Source organism: Rhinatrema bivittatum, chromosome 3 (genome assembly GCF_901001135.1).
Source record: "Rhinatrema bivittatum chromosome 3, aRhiBiv1.1, whole genome shotgun sequence".
In the NCBI taxonomy this organism is placed as follows: Eukaryota; Metazoa; Chordata; class Amphibia; order Gymnophiona; family Rhinatrematidae; genus Rhinatrema; species Rhinatrema bivittatum.
This window is the reverse complement of record NC_042617.1, coordinates 308,270,023-308,286,605: the sequence shown is the minus strand read 5'-3', so window position 1 is coordinate 308,286,605 and position 16,583 is coordinate 308,270,023. Positions and strand designations below refer to the sequence as shown.

The window sequence follows — 16,583 nt, the reverse complement described above, 5'->3', positions numbered from 1 at the left end:
TAGTGCCACACACTTATCTTTACTTGGCTCTACCACTGCTGTGCTCCCCTCCAGAACCTGCTGGTCTGACTCCATGCTAACCAAATCAGAAAACTTGGGACAAAACTGGGGCCAGGAAGCCACAGTCCTGGAGAGCTGCCCTTTTTCTCCTGATGGGCCCAAAAAACAAAGAGGAAGGCGGTCTAGAAAAGCCGTGAGGAACAAAAAAGAGAGTAGCCGGAAGTCCTTCAGAAATTGTTTATTGATTGCCCATCATAGCTGCTCCTGCTGCCACATAACCTCCAGCAGCTCTGCAGGCCGGCTGCTTCAAACCCTCAAACTCGCCTCCATCGCTTCTCCTGAGGGGGTCTCTCCTTTGTTTCTTGTTCTGATGGATGTTTTTTTCTAATTCATTCGCATTTGGTTTTTTTTTGGAAAAGAAAGCAAAACACAAACAGGCCGATGCAGTATCATGAATTGAGCCCAGCGCACAGGTTAACGAGCGCTTGGACGCGCGTCCATAACCCCTGATGCAATAAGGAGATCAACGTGTCCAAAACATGCGTCCAGACTCACGCATAGCTATGCTAATAGCGTTCATCACATGTAAATTCCATGTAAATGAGGCTATTACCTATTACCCTGTGATGCAAAAAAAATCCCCATACGCCCGCGGCACACTTTTTAACCTGTCAAATTTTACAACTGCCTGGAGCAGGAATAAAGTCTTCCAACGCATCAAGGGCTCAACTTAAAAACAAAAATATACTTCTTTTCTATGGTTCCTCCTCCTGAGTATCATCAGGATACTAAATAGGAAGAACTACAGAAAGCAGCACTGTGCACAAAAAAGTCTTGTGGTAAAAAAAAAAATAAAAATTCAGGGCACACAATATACACCCTCAATATGCACGCTCAGGGCCGTGTATATTGTGCGTGCATATTGTGCCAGTAAATAGGCTGCTGTAGGATTAAGCGGACGCTCATAAATTGAGCATCCGTTTTGGTAACCTGCACACACAGGGCACTTCTTATTAATTTATTCACTGCTTCACTTACTGCCAATTGGTCCATTCACTGTCACATGTCAGTGAAAGGACCAATCCCCTTTCGAAAGGCTGTCCTGACACTTGTCAGTGAAAAGGACCAATTGAGAACAGCCCTGCCAGGGAGGAGTGGCAAGGAGCTCTGGCTAGGCTGTTTTGGGTACACAGCCACTTCTCCTGGGCGCCTGATGCAGAACGCTAGGGATGCTCAAATTTTCCACTGCATGTCTTTTAGTGCGGCAGCTCATTTGCCTATTGTATAGAGTACCCAGGAGAGGTGGATGTGCGTGCGTTCAAAAACGCGTGTCCACTTTGCACGCACATTTTTTACGCGCATGATATTGCATCGGCCTGTGAGACCGCGAGAAAGAGACCGCACCAAAATATGCAGTGGCCTGTCATCTGTGAGAACAGAGATGAAACAGACTAGCACCAGAATTCAGAATCCAGAAACCGACTAGCACCAGAATCCAGAATCCAGGAAACTATTTCACACTTTTCTTCCATTCTTTTAATGTTTCCAACCACTTGGGGTGGGTTTTTCAAAACGTTTATCTGGCTAACTAAGCGGCACCTGGTTAAACATTTGCTTATAAAAATTTCAACCCACTGAAAACCTAGCCAGTAATTTTGGGCTGAAAATTCCCCTGCAGACCAGTGGCTAAAATCAGCAGGTTCCAGGTTTGCTGCTCAGCGGCTCTCAATGCATACCTTTCTGAAAATCCACCTGATGTAGCGCAAACGTTTGTGCGCAGCCACAAGAGGTGTTCCAGGGAGAGGAGCTGAGGAGTGGGAATTTAAGATATGCACATGCTTTCCATCTTTTGAACGTGCACACACAAATCTGCGCCCGCTCGGGAGCAGGTTCAACTTTGTGCCCGCATGTCCGCGTGTATGGCGGGACAGTCTGCAAATTTTTTTCAAAGCCGACTAATACACATAAGCCCACTCTGAAAATCTGGCCTGTTTGAAAATTACCCTCCTTTAACTGTTACATTCGCAGCACAAGTACATACTGTCAGGTGGACTCAATTTTCTGAACTTGAGAGGGAGGGAGGCATTTCCTAACAATATCCAGCATAATCACATTGCCTCATGCGTGGCAGCCAAGGGAGTTTCTGTAAGTGAAACAGATCCCTTCCTCCCTCCCATCCCCTTCTCCCCCCACACCCACCATGATTAATCTGACAGACGTGCAGCCATCTGACGCTTTGGCAGCCTGAATTTTAAGAGCTGGCTTTTTATTCTCTGTCTCTCTCAAATCAAGCATCAGGAGGAAAATAAAAGGCGCAATATCATCACAGCAGGGACTTCTATATCTGTGCCTTCCTCTCCACTATCCCCACCTGGCTCCCGCTATCAGAGACGCACTGTCACACACACCAGTGACAAAATGGTGGCTCAAGCACCAGACAGTTAACAGCAGGCACGCCCGAGAGCCTTTGCTTTCTGCACGTGGGGGTTTCAGGATGGGGCTGCCTCCTGCTGGCCACAAAGCAGCACTGCAAGTAGCTCTTGAAGAAGCCGCATCCTGTTTTTCTCACCACGGGAGGGCAGTGCAGTGCTTGGCTATTGGGTCAGGGAAATGTGAGAAAACAGGAAAAAGGGCTTATCAGGGCCTACCTCTAGTAGCCCCTGACCCCAGCTTTGCTGGAGTCTCTTCTGACATTTTCAGTTTCTGCATTCTTAGGCTTGGCATCCGACCCAAATCAACTTTGACAGAAGGATCTGGTTCGAGTTTTGCCTATTGCATCTGTGGACGTGCCCTATTTTTCCTAGAGAAATTTGAACTATAAGTTCAGAGATGCAAACGGGAGAAAAAAAAAAACAACCACCCAAGACTGGATCTCTACTTGTCAAAGGCTGACCTGGGTCAGCTGGCTGCCCTCTTCATTCATTCTCTTCATTTTGTGATAGTCCCTCTTGGCATCTGCAGCCCCCAAGAACCCATCTAAGTGTATTTTAGTCTCTGACACAAACCCTCCGTCACAGCTTTGAAAGCCCTCAGAAGGCGCATTAAGGTGAATTGTGGGTTCCACTGCTGGGCAGTGCTAGAGAGAGCCCTGATGCTAGAGAGAGAGAGGGAACAGAACTGGCATAAATATGAGCAGAGGCCTCGAGAGGTTCCTATGGGCCCGCTAAACAGGAAGAGACTCTTGCCAGCCGGTTCAATTTTGGATGTTAATTTGGCCTGCGGAGGCCACTTTCTCAACAATAAAAAGGAAGCTTTCATGACGGGCCATTCCCTAGATGCTCTTTCTGCCTGTGTCTGATTACTCTTGCAACAGACTTAACTCCAGGGCCCTTCATCATCTCTCTGTTGTCGAGTAATATAACCTAGCTTCCTCAAAGCAGGGCTCATTCTACTCTGGCCCTTACAGACCCCCAAACAGACTTCAGTATAGACTTCACCTGTCTACACTGTATTCATGCTTTAGGTGTATCAGTGTGAAGGCTACACAGGGCGGTGGTATTCACTGACTGTCCTCCAGGGCCACAAGCAGGTCAGGTTTTCAGACTCTCCTTAATGAATATGCATGAGAGAGAGAGAGAGAGTTGCATGCACCATACCTCAATTGTAGGCAGATCTTTTTCATAAATATTGAACAAGGACATCCTGAAAACCTGACCCACTTGTGGCCCGTGAGGACCAGAACTGAATACCACTGGCATAAGGGTTATGATGATGATCGGCACGGCAGCGCTCCTGATTTTGCACGATTCATTCTCGTGACAGCAGCAAAATTTGAATGAGTTTATAAATGAGGGGCTGCGTAAAAAAAAAAAAGGGCGTCCGTAGCGCTCAGATTGCAACAGGCAGTCCATACGAGCGTCTGTTTTTATCCCTCTTCTTCAGACTGATTTCTTTGTTGTTTTGCTGAGGTTGCTGAAATGTTTTATATTAAGCGCTCCTTGCTATGGGCGTTTCCTTGCTATGAGGAATTTCAGAATCTATATATATACATACTTCAATTACTCCTCAGAAATAAAACAACTCAGATGGGGAAAAAAAAGTAGCGATTAAGAAATTTAACTCCAAAGTATGTTAGCCATTATAAAAAAAAAATTGCTAGCATTGTTGTTTAGATTGGATGCACTTGGTTTCTTGAATAGGTGCAGCAAAAGATTTAATACCTGTCAGGATTTATTTTACACATTTCGGGGCCGATGCACTAAAGTGCACCCAGCCTAGCACATGGACACGGCTTTGGGCATGCTACACTAGCATCCAATGCAGTGAGGAGATCAGCGCGTCCAAAACACACGCCCAAACAAATGCGTAGCCGACAGCGCCCATCCCATGTAAATTCCATGCAGATGAGGCTATGAGCTATTATCCCCCGATGCAGGAAATCGCTGGGCGCCCAACACACACTTTTTAACATGGAAAATTTAAACTCCAGCCCCAGAGTTGGCGTAAAGTCCATCTGCGAGTCAAGGGCTCATGAGAAATTTAAAAATACGGTCCTCTGTGGTTCCTCCTACTTAGTATCACTGTGACACGTAAATCTACTGCTTGTGGTGTTGAAAAATTAATGCTGGATTAAAAAAAACCCAGAACAAAACACAATTTTCTTATGGCCATGCAATTTAGGCGCCCATAGCAAGGAGCACTTAAATATAAGACATTTCAGCAACCTCAGCAAACCAAAAACGAAATCAGCCGGAAGAAGCGGGATAAAAACAGATGCCCATTGCAATTGTGGGCGCTCGATGCATTTGAGCACCCCCTTTTTTTTTTTTTTTTTTTTTTACGTAGCCCCCTCATTTAAACTCCTCATTCAAACACTGCGTCGGGTGCCCAGGGGATTCGGCTGCGCATGCATTAGGAAAACGGGCGCTCGTTAGGAGCAGCTGTTTTCAACAAGCGACTTATTGCATCATTCCCTCAATATTAACAAAAATTCTGGAGCGAGGAACCACATTCGTAAACATAGATCAATTATAAACAAATAAAATACTGTTAAAACAAAGCCATCTTGGGCAACCCAATGAATCTAAATCTCCCTCTGTCGCATGGACACCAAATGTGCCTCCTGTAAAGAAGGAATAACCACGTACCCCTTCCTGGGAAAACTGCAAACTCCACCCTTCACCCAGGCCAAGTGACAACCCTTTGCATTCTGCACACTGAGCTTCATTCTCTGAATTCTGCTGGAGTCCTCCTTGCTCAGAGAGAGGCCCAATTCTCCACAGATGCCGTGGCAGTCGATTATCTGTTTGACTAGTGCATCTTTTGGTCTAAGGCGGGGGTCGCCAAATTACGGCCTGCCATGCTAGCTCTTCCAGCACACCAGGCTTTTCTTGGCACGGCTGAATCCAGCCCGCTGAGAGCCATGCCTAAAAAATAAGCTGCAGCCAAAAGCTGCTGGTGGGGAGGTCAGGCCTTGCCAGTAGCAAAAGAGGTCAAGCTGAGCTTCTGAAGGAAGCGAGTAAGGGAAAGGATGGAAGGGGAGGGAGTTGAGGGGTGAGAGAGGAGAGAGACGTAGAGAGAAGGGGAGGAGAAAGGGTTGAAGAGAAAGGAGGGGGAGGGAGTGAATGGGGAAGGAAATGAAGTGAAAGGTGCGGCGTGAATGAGAGAGGTGAGAGAGGTGGGGGGAGGGGATGAGTGAGAATGGAGGGGAAGTGGCAAGAGGGAAGCTAAAGGGGAGTGAATGGGAATGAGAGAGAAAGGAAAGGAAGGGGAGGAGGTGAGTGAGGGAAGTGCAGGAAGGGAAAAGGGTGAGTGAAGTGAAGGGAAAAGAGGAAAGGGGAGGAAGTGAGAGGGGAGTGAGTAAGTGGGAAGAGAAAAGAAGCACTGAACGTGAAGGGAGGGAGCGAATGAGATGGAGGGGAAGGGGAAGCCAGGGAGCAGGGCTCTCGGGGGTGCAGCAGGATTGTCAGCTTCCAAGAAATGTAAAAATATTATTGGCACTGTCTAGCACACCCCCTGGGAACCCTGCACCCTCCCTTTACCAGCATCTGAAAGCATTTAAGGGCCAGACAAGCCTCCCTCCCCCTACCCCACCCCTCTAGTCTCACTCAGCAAACTCCAAGAGGAATCCCCCCTGGTCTAAGGCAATAAGACCAAGGATCCTCGAACATCACCATGCCAGGAATTCGGACCTCACCAGCATTCTCCATCTAACACCATGTGACACTCACTCTATCCACCAGCCAGCTCCTGACATGTCCTTTACTTAAAAATACTGTAAAAAAAACCAAACAAACCACCTAAGATTAACAGGACGGGTCCGAGGATTAATGTCAGTGCTATGCACCGCCAGGCGAAAGGCCCCCCCAGTTCAATCTCTGAATCAGGTCTTCTGCTCATCGTTCAAGGGTGGCACCCAGTCGCCGAAATCAGGGTCCATGACTGCAGGGGTTCCAGAAGGAGCCCCGGTGCATGGACCACAACCCAGGACTGTCCCTGTGACGACTGAACCGGATATGTTTGGTGGGGGAGGGGCAGGGGAAGCCACATCACCTAGGGGGGGAAATCACTGAGTAGCTGCACATGCAGGCTAATTCTTGCAACAGCCCTGTTTCTGACTAAACTGGAGACCCAAGGGTGCAGGAGGAAACTGCAGGGTCAAACCCTCCCCCCCCCCCCCCAAAACAAAACAAATAGGTCAATATTCAGTCATGCGACAAGTGGCAAATGTATATATTGGGAAAGTTATGTGCGCAACTTGTCCCGGATGTTCAGCAGGACTTGTGTGTCTCCCACCGAATACACTCAGATTAAGTTACATGTGTAAATTTACCCAGATAAAGTTAGGACTTTAGCTAATAAGTGTGAGTATGCGCATTTACTGGGTAAAGTTAAGTCGTGCCTAGGAAAGACTCCACTGATGCCCCCTTTTTGTGCAGTTAAATTTTGTGTGCAAAAATACACACATGCATTCAGTGAGGGAAAACATTCAAAGCTCAGTTTCTTTGCGTGCAACTTGAAAGGATTATGCAAAGGCTACAAATACTGACTTCACCAATAACCAACACAAGACCCAGAGCTGGACCAGCCTCGAGCTGTCCATTTGAGTGGTGGTTGTTTTTCTGAAAAGAATTTGTTGTTGTTGTTAACGTTTTGCTGTGGCTAGGAGGAGTGCTCTTCCTGCAGCCACGCTATTCAGAACAGCTCAGAGGAATGGGAACCTTATGTTCCATGCCCAGGATCTTCAGCCCACCAGCAACACTGCCAAGGAAAGGATAACCGTCTCGGGTGACACTTCCAGGTCTACCAACACTGCACGGGGTTAAAAAAGTCACTGGGACATTCAGCTGGGGAAGCAGGGAGGATCTCACCCAGCCCTAGATATTTATCTCCCTCCCTAATGCACTGAAGCCCTCTGCTCAACCAGGCAAAACACACAATTAAAAGTGCCAGCATGCACTGGTATGGAAGTTAAGAGGAAACAGGATTGAAGAATGCTCCGTTGTATGTATAAGGGAGATGGGACTCACTGCACCCTACTCCCACCTGCAGAGCTGGAAGCACGCGGCGTGCAGGAGAACAGGACGATGCACTGACCTCAGAGTTGAAGCGGATCTGGCAGACGTTGCAGGATATGACAGGTCTTTTAGTCTTAATTAGTGGAACGCCAAAGGTGTGATTGATCACTGCCTTCTGTACCGGATCCATCTGTAAGGGCAGAGAAGAAGCTGAGAGTCATGGGAACATCTGGAGGGAGAGAGAGAGAGAGAGAAAGCAGGCAGCGAGAACATCTGCGGCAGAAGAGAGAGAAAGAGAGTGAGAGAGAGAATATTAGCAGGAAGTTTGGAGAGCTCCAAGCTGCAAAGGTATTTGATGGAGTCACTAGAGACCTGCTAGAGATAGACAAGGCTTACATGAAAGAAAACCCAGAGACCAATGCCATTTGCACACTAAGCTTGCTGACAGAGCATCTTATCAGCACATCCCAAATGCCAGCGAGCACACTAAGAGGAAGCCTCCTTAAGAGTGCTAATGCATGCCAACTTCACAGACACCACAGGAAACACAAAAACGTCTCTGTAGAGAGCACACACACTACACACGGCAACTGCAGTCCTAAGTATTCAATGGGTCAAATTATAGAGCGCTGGTATCCAGCACAGAGCTTCATTAGCATGAGCAATGCGTCAGTGAAGGCCTTGGAATAACCTCTTCCCATGGCAAATGGTAAGTAAAGATTACAGATGCTCCCAATAGCAGCACACAGAGTCCTCTCAATAAAACTCCCTATGCCCAGTTGAACTCCGATTTTTATTTCTTGCCTCTCTCACCCCAGCTGTTCCATGCATGAACCCCACACCCCTTTGGAAGAAATATTCCCTCATTTTACTCCTGTCCAGCCTCATATCTTGACCCCCTTGTTCTAGGACCTCCTCCTGTGTGTTATTTCTCTCTCGGAGGTTTGTAAATTTCCCTGTCGTACCTTCCCCCTCCCTAGAGTATTCTGGGCCATGGAGTTAGGCAGTGAGGTCCCTTGTCTAAAAACTGCCCTGCACCAAGGGGCTCGATAGAGCCATCCTGAAGGTAACCGAGGCGTAAGAAAACGCTTCTCGTGCACTGAATTCTCCAGTGTAAGCACGCCCTGTCCTCTGCCTAACCCCATTTGCAGAAAGAGTCAGGACAAAGCGCCTGTGAACTTTGCCACTCTACAGCTCTGAAAACTTTCCCCTGAAGTCTTGAGTCTCGGTTGGAAGGGCTTTTGGTTGCACTTCTCTGGACCGGCTCTGCCCTTTTTGGAGGTCCAGCGCCAGAACTGAACACAGCATCAAGTGATGTCTCACCAGGGACCTGTACAGAGACATTGTTGACTCCTTTTTTCATCTCATACACCCCAGTATCCCTCTGGCTCTGGCCATCGCCTTGTCTTGCTTTTTGGCTACCTTGAGATCACTGCATCCTATTCATCCCAGGGTCGCTTTACTTTTTGATGCATCTCAATTTCTTGCTCAATCATTTTCACCCCTCCCCACAGTTCTGCTTCTGAACCCCCAATGCAGAACTCTGGGGGGGGGTTTTTGTGTTTTTGTTTTTTTTTTAACATTAAATCTTCTGTATCACATTCTTGACCAAGTCTCAAACTTTCCTAAATTCCATCTTGTTTTCCCACTTCTCCTGAACTGTCGCCACTCTTGCAGAGCTTACTGATAATTCCGTGAAAAAAACCCCCCAAAAAACCAAACCTTCCCTTTCAGTCCGTTAGCGATATTGCTTATGGAGATATTGAATAGAACTGGCCCTGGGACACTCCACTGGTGACTTTTTCTTTGGAATGAACTCTATCATCACCATCCTCTGCTGTCTAACACTCAACCACTTTGTAAGAGTTTAGCACCCTAGGACCCCCCCCCCCCCGCTGCTCCGCTTGTTAATGAGGCTGCTGTGCCAGTCAATGTGTCTGATCCACACTGTCCTACACCAGGGACAGGCAACCCTTTTGGCCCAAGGGCCACATTAAGGACCCTGCCGTGTAAATTTAGAGGGGTAAAATGAGCCTTAGGGGAGATCTGAGAAGTGGAGGTCTGATGACATCACTCCTGGCCAGAAATGAAATGTTCTTCACCACCACAGGCCATAATCCAACTCACTGAAATGGCCAGACTAAAAACTCCCACATCCTGCAATTTTTCCCAGCTCTGTCCCAAGCACACCACACCCAGTGCTCTCTCCTGACCTGATCCAGCTACCTAGTCAAAATCAATGGGATTAGACGATCTCATCTGGTAAAAGTATGCTGCTTCAGCTAGTGCGGCCTGCTGGATTGTAGACAACTCCATTACCCTTTCCTTTCACAGTGACTCTGTTAGGTTACTCACCACTGACTGGCCTGAAGTTACCAGCCTCCTCCCTATTCCCACCTTAGGGAACAGGGCTGACGTCGCCCCATCTGCAGTCCTTTGCAGCCATTCCTGTTGCCAAAGAATAATTGAAGAGGGTTACCACCAAAACCCCCAGTCTCCTTCAGCAACTCAGGGACAGATTCTGCAGCAGGCGTTAAGAAAAGTCTGCTGCACATTTGCCTATATTTGACTAGACTCATATTGCTTACAACGCACAAGGCCAGTTTGTCGTCACAAATTTTTCAATTTATGTTCCTTTAAAAAAATAAAATACGTTCCAATATTTTTTGTGTGTGTGTGCATTGTTAAGTTTTTTTCATGTTTCATTACTGTACTGGCCCCGTTACAAAATACGTTTTTTTTATTTTGCTTGGAAAAGTGTATTTCCAAAAACCTACCTGGTCTTATACTCACAGCCAAGTGGAAAAGTGGGGGAGAAGGCAGCAGAACTCTGCCAAGCCCAGCAGAAAGACCTGCCAGGTACTCCCGACCTGGATGAGTCACTGTCGGAGACAGGATGCTGGGCTCAAAGGAACCTGTCTGACCCAGCCTGGCAATTCCTATGCTCTTATATGAGATCAGGAGTCAAAAGTACTACACTGATCTGAATATGGAGGAGCATCTTGTAAATTGGGCCAGTGCAGTTCTTTCCTTTCTCCAGTTCAGTTTTTCCTCTTCCTTTTTTTTTTTTTTAAAACCTTCTTTGTGCCTCTTTTATCCTTTCACCTTCTCATTCCCTGTCTTTCTCTCCCACTCGCTTTTAGTCTCTCTCAACTTCTCATGCACCGCTCCCTTGCTCCCAGACTCCCTTCCTCGCACTCTCGTAAGCTCAATCACTTCTTTCCTCCCTCACACGTTCCACTTCTGTCCTCTCTCCTAGGAAGCAGAGCGCTGTGCAGGGGCAGCAGAGGGACATGATGGCGGCAGAGGGGTGGCTGATGGGAGAAGCCACTCATGGGCCACGGCACAGGTGACCACAGACTCCCCACCCCTTTCCTACAACTCCGCAGCAAGGCCCGGATTCTGTGACAGTTACCATGGCAACCACAGGAAATTGGGTAACCGCCCCGATTATCACTAATAAACGCCAGAATCTTTTTAGGCTCCCTTACCAAGTAATTTTATGGGGGTTTTTTTGGCATCCTAAACCATACAAGGTAATTAAGAATTAAGATAGAAACAAACTTATCAGTAAGAGATTAACAGACAACGTGCTCATCAGTGTCAGATATGCTGGTGCTTTTTTTTTTTTTTCATCATATCCATGTGGACTGAGACCTCCATCTCCCAATACATTTCACACAGATCAAGCAGATTTCAAATGGTAATCACGCTGCTCATCGCTGCCAGTCCAGAGGGAAATGAACTAATGACCATGACGCGAGAGAGTCCATATCTCTGTGCCCGTCTCCTGACTCTTCCCATCCCAGAGGTGAGAGAGGCTCTGTATCCCTGTATCTATTCCCTTCAGCCACGCAGTTTCAGACTCGCTGAACATCCTCCCAACTCCTCAGGCATTCTTAACTCATGTCTGGTTGCTCTCAGCCCTCCAAGAGAAGATTTCTCTGGAAACGTCTTCACAGCACACCTCCTGCTAGACAAGATTACTTCTCCACCCCATCACAGGTGTGACAGGATCACTCTACTCCCTGCGCTAGGGTAATGGATTTCATTACATTAAGGCAAAGGGGGCTTTGTCACCCAAATAAACAGACACAAGCTTTAGGGCAAGCAGAAAGGGACAAGTCCCCTGCTCTAAAGAGTCCTCCATCCTCCAGCTGATAAAGCTGCACTCACAGCTCAGCTACTTATAACTCTGAGGTCGCCTGCTTCTCAAAGCCCAGAAATGCATCACTTGCTAAATTAGCAGCAAAGGAGGGCTTATCTGTATAATTAATTGACCCAGTGGTCCTGTCTTGCTGTGATAACTGGCACTGATTAAAATTTAAATTCCAGCTGCAAATATGTTTGAAAGAGAAGTGATGAGAGGAGGAGGAGGAGCAGCAAGAAAACATCTGAAGGTTTGTGGAGCGCGACATCACAGTCATAGTAAAAGTCTTGGATGTTCCCATGGGTGTCTTCCACTCACAAAATCTAAGGATTTAGACTGTACAGAGAGGAAGGATGACACTTACACAGACACTAAAAACATTAAGCTTGTAGTCAGAGGAGCACTTACATCTGCAAAATCTTTTATGATGAACAGACTAGGACAAAACATTTTATTGGTACATCGGCTCCTTTTCAGAGTTATTGGTGCACTGTGCGTTCCTTTGGTACATCAGATCCTTTTCAGTGTTATTGTGCAGCGTGCGTTCCTTTGGTACATCAAATCCTTTCTAGTGTTATCGGTGCAGTGTGCGTTCCTTTGGTACATCAGATCCTTTTCAGAGTTATCGGTGCAGCGTGCGTTCCTTCGGTACATCAAATCCTTTCCAGTGTTATCGGTGAAGTGTGCATTCCTTTGGTGCATTGGCGCTTTTCAGGGTTATCAATGCAGTGTGCACGCCCTCTTAAATCAAACAGAGCAGGACAGGAGCTCAGGGCCTGCTGAAATTCAGCCCCGTCTCTCAGGGTAATTCATGTTAGGAGGACAGAGAATGCCCACTTTGGAAATCTTGGGACATCCAGTATAATAAGGCTGCCTGTTTGAGCTGCCAGGTTGCCAGGGCAATGAAACCAAACATCACCATAAACAGAGTGATGGGCAGACAAAGGACTCTGGTGAGGAAAGAGCATGCAGGAAGTCCCTGCCAGCAGGAAATCACTTCCAGACTATACCAGCCTCTTAAGATTGCCACACAACATCTCTTCAAAACACCAAGTGGTCTAGGAGCCAGAATCTTACACCCACTGAATTCTGGGAACTGTAGTTCCAGCCTTAGAATTCTAGGAAGCACCAGTACAGGATTCAATTATTCAGTTCTGCTGGCACCAATAGCATGTGTGCAGGTCACACAGGTTATTCACACAGATATATACACAAAAACACACAAAGTCGTACACATCAAAATACAAGTACATTCACATACACACACATACAAAACCATAATCACACAAAATACACATGAAGACATAGAAATGCACACACATACACATCTATGCATATACACATACACACAGAAAGATACAAATATCAACACCCACAAACTCACATGTACACACAATTTAGACACACACACACACACATATAAACACAGCACATGGATGTGCACACAGTCACACAGACAGAAATATACACAAATAGACATTCATGTTTAAGTACAAACACAAATACATAGATATACAGACACAAGATATATACACACACACCCTCCTCATGACAAATACCATGAGACGAGGTTGAGAAATTGTTCTGGCTGTAGCCCCTGCAGAAGACAGCAGAAACTGGGGTCAGATCTCAGCAGCAATGTGAAAGGAAGGTGAATCTTAGCACTGTCTAATACTGCTATGTGGCACACAATGCTCCCCCTACTGGCACATGTGGGCCAGTCCCACATCTGCAGGAGATTACATGATTTGTTCTAGCACTTCAAGGTCACAGGTAGATTTGGATTTCAGGGAAAATCATAAGAAACCTTTTCTTACTTAAGTTAGAACCACTGCATGACCTGAATTCATCAGGAATATTCTTAAAGTCAGTGCGGTCCTTGAGAATCAGAGCTTAACAATTACCTCAAAATCCCTGAGCTGCAGCTGTCAGGCGTTGCCGCTGGACCCCTTCCCTCCTGCTTCTCTGTGGCCTCCAAAAACCCTCCCCCTGCCCCGGAGAACCGGTGCTCTTGCCCTAGGATCGGAAAGTTTGGGGTTAATAATCTCAAGCCCTATAACAAAAACTCTTGTGTACGAGTTTACACTGCGCAGCTTGAGAAGTCCCAGGCCTGCAACCAGCGGAAGGCCCTTCTGACCAGATGATACAGTTCAAGGACTCGGCCAAACACCAGGTTTCACGCAGACCCAGTCCAAGGAATGCATGAGAGAAAAGTTGTTCTTACATATCAGCTTCCCTCCCAGTCTCTTGGGAAGATAAGAGTGAATTCCTGGCTTATAATGTGTCCCGCTGCTGCTGGGAGGTGGAAGAACCCCAGTTTATAAGGGAACATGGCCCTTGCAGAAATAGCTTTTGCCCTTTCCTCTTCTGCCATCTCTGTCGGCACGACCCACTCTGTGAGACAGCGAACTCTGGGCTCCAGCTGTAAATCCAGAGCACTCACATTTGCCCCTCCACAGAATGCAATTTATCAAATGTCACAAACCACTACTGAGCTATTAAACACTAAATCTATTTGCGCCATTTCATGATTGCATGATTTGGAAACAGACGATAAAAAGAAAATGTATTAAACAAAAGAAGAATACCCCAGTCACTCAGCAGCGGTGGCCAACTCCAGTCCAGGATATCCACAGTGACTATGTATGAGATAGATTTGCATTCAATGGAAGCAGTAGATGCAGATCTATCTCATGCATATTCACTGTGGATATTCTGAAAATCTGGCCTATTTGTGGCTTTTGAGGACCAGAGATAGCCACCCCTGCACTACGGAGTTAAAGCCGAACAGTTTCAAGCAACAGTTACCTTTAAAAACTTATTTTGGTAAAATCAGTAGACAGTAAATTAAAATCTTCTCTTCTGTTTTATTCTTATTCCATTCTTAGGTGTTTGCATAATTTTTTTTAAAGCGCCTCCTACTTAGTCGCTTCCACAGTTACGAACCCAAGTGTATTGGGGGTGTTACTATGCTGCTCATCATCATCTAAGTGACTTCCAACCATGTGGGTGTGTCATCGATTCATAGAAAGTGTGAAAACATGGCAACTGTTATTTCAATTAAACAGATAGGAAACCCTTAGGAATAAGCCCTATGGGCCGATGCAATACAGTACACATTAAAAACATACGTCTTCTTGCAAGAATTGCTGATAAAAGAGTTGCAGACTCCGTGAGGTTGGTTTGAGTATTCATCAAAGCCCCTGAGGAAAGGCTTCAACGTCTGAAACATGCAACGTGCAACGTTCATGTCGGGACTACTCTTGAAAAGACGAACACACCAACAATTATCGGGGAAGTCTGATTTTTTACTCTTTATTAACATCGTTTTGGAGTCTCACAGAATCTACATTGCAGAATACACATATAATAATATTGTATCGCCACGGAAGAGTCCACAGGTTTTCTTGGGGACAACACAATTCATAACTCTTAAAAAACCTAAAAAAGAACTTCAAGGAGGAGGAGGAAGGTTAATGATTATAATACCACTGAACAGTGGTGCTGGGCACCTACACGATGTATGAAACCTTTCTCTGGCTCCATCATTATTAATATATTCACATGAAATCAACACCATTTATTGTGTAGGGAAACACTTTATTAAAACAATTTAAATATAACATTATCAATTTAGAAGTTTAGTACTGACAGCGACAGAGCATTCTTGCTCCAGATTGTTTTGGTTAAGTCCTTACTTAGCCAGTTAGATCTGTTTGAAAACCGACCCCTTAGTGTGAATGCTAGATAGTGGCCCGATCAGTAACGGATTTAGCATAGGTGAAATCCATGCTAAACTGGGCATGCAAGCAGATTATGAAAATATTTGCTAAGGACCACTGTGCTTATGGTTTTTAAGCCCGGGTAAACTTAGCACTCCCTAGCAACTGGTGTTAAAATTCTGCATGCTGGCGGGGCCAGCAAGCTAACGTCTGTAGAGGTGATGGAGATGAGGATAGTATCGGGAATTCAAGAAAGCATGGGACAAGCACAGAGGGAGAGAAAGGGAATATAAAACTGAGCAGGAGATGTGGATGGTCGATTGGTTGGGCTGTATGGTCTTTATCTGCTGTTATAGTCTCTGTTTCTATCTAACACAGGGAAATCCTGTTCTCAGTGTTGCGTCGGAGGTGGATCCTTGGGCCGAGGTGAGGTTGTTCCCACCATCGGCAGGTGGAGTGGGCTGATAGGCAGAGGCCGCTGGAGCTTCACCTATACCAGCCCTCGTTCACTGCGGGTTGACCCTTTGGATGCCGGGGCTGGCAGGACTTAGGTGGGCCTCTGTATATAGTTGCAGGAGAAGTTGGTTCAGCCCAGAGACAGCAGGCGAGAAATAGTACAGTTCTACTCTGGACTGGACAATGTCCTGGAAACTCGGGCGCCAATGGAATGAAGGCAGACAGAGGGAGCTCGAGCAAAGGTAGGCCGAAGCCTGATGAATCCACGTCCAGGGAGTAGGCAGAAGAGGCTCGAGTCAGGGCTGGCGGCAATCCAGAGGCAGTGGCAAGCAAGGCTGAGGTCTGATCATGGAGATAGTCAAGAGCGTAGTCGGTCGAAGTAAAGGTCTGGGTCTGAAGATAGGCTGTAGTGGGTTCAGGCGAAGCAGAGGTCTGGGTCTGGAGATGATCAGGATGATCAGGCGAAGCAAAGTCAAAGTCTGTGTAGTCAATCCAAAGCATAAGCAGGACAGGAACCAGGAACAAAGAGGAACAGGAACGCAGGGAAGAGACGAATCTCTTAGTAGCAACTAGTACTCGACCAGCGAGGAGACCTGTTGCAAAGGCAACGCTATGGAGCAGAACCTGAGCTTAAATACTTTGAATAGGCTGACATCATCCGGGGCTGCGGCTAGGTTCCTGCCGCGGTCCCTACATAAGGATCAGTGATGCGTGTGCGCCTAGGGAGGGGAACGGCGCGGGTGGTGGCGTCTCTCCGCGGGCCAGGCAGAGAGGCCCTACGAGCAGTGGCATCAGGAC

General features: G+C 46.7%; 1 protein-coding gene across 7 annotated transcripts in view; it reads right to left on the bottom strand.

Annotated features, from left to right (window-relative positions):
• The window catches only part of ZNF385A (zinc finger protein 385A), a 280,797-nt gene that overhangs the window by 145,489 nt on the left and 118,725 nt on the right, over positions 1-16,583 (bottom strand). For 3 of the 7 annotated variants that reach the window (XM_029595142.1, XM_029595144.1, XM_029595146.1), the window contains 2 exons: positions 9,813-9,905; positions 7,537-7,647 (listed from right to left, as the gene is read on the bottom strand). The exons of 1 other annotated variant lie outside the window; for it this stretch is intronic. In XM_029595142.1, coding sequence (XP_029451002.1) covers positions 7,537-7,647; positions 9,813-9,905 — 204 coding nt within the window. Of the gene's footprint in view, positions 1-7,536; positions 7,648-7,853; positions 8,043-9,812; positions 9,906-16,583 lie in introns of those variants that run through there. 3 more of the 7 variants (XM_029595145.1, XM_029595148.1, XM_029595149.1) reach the window with 2 other exon arrangements.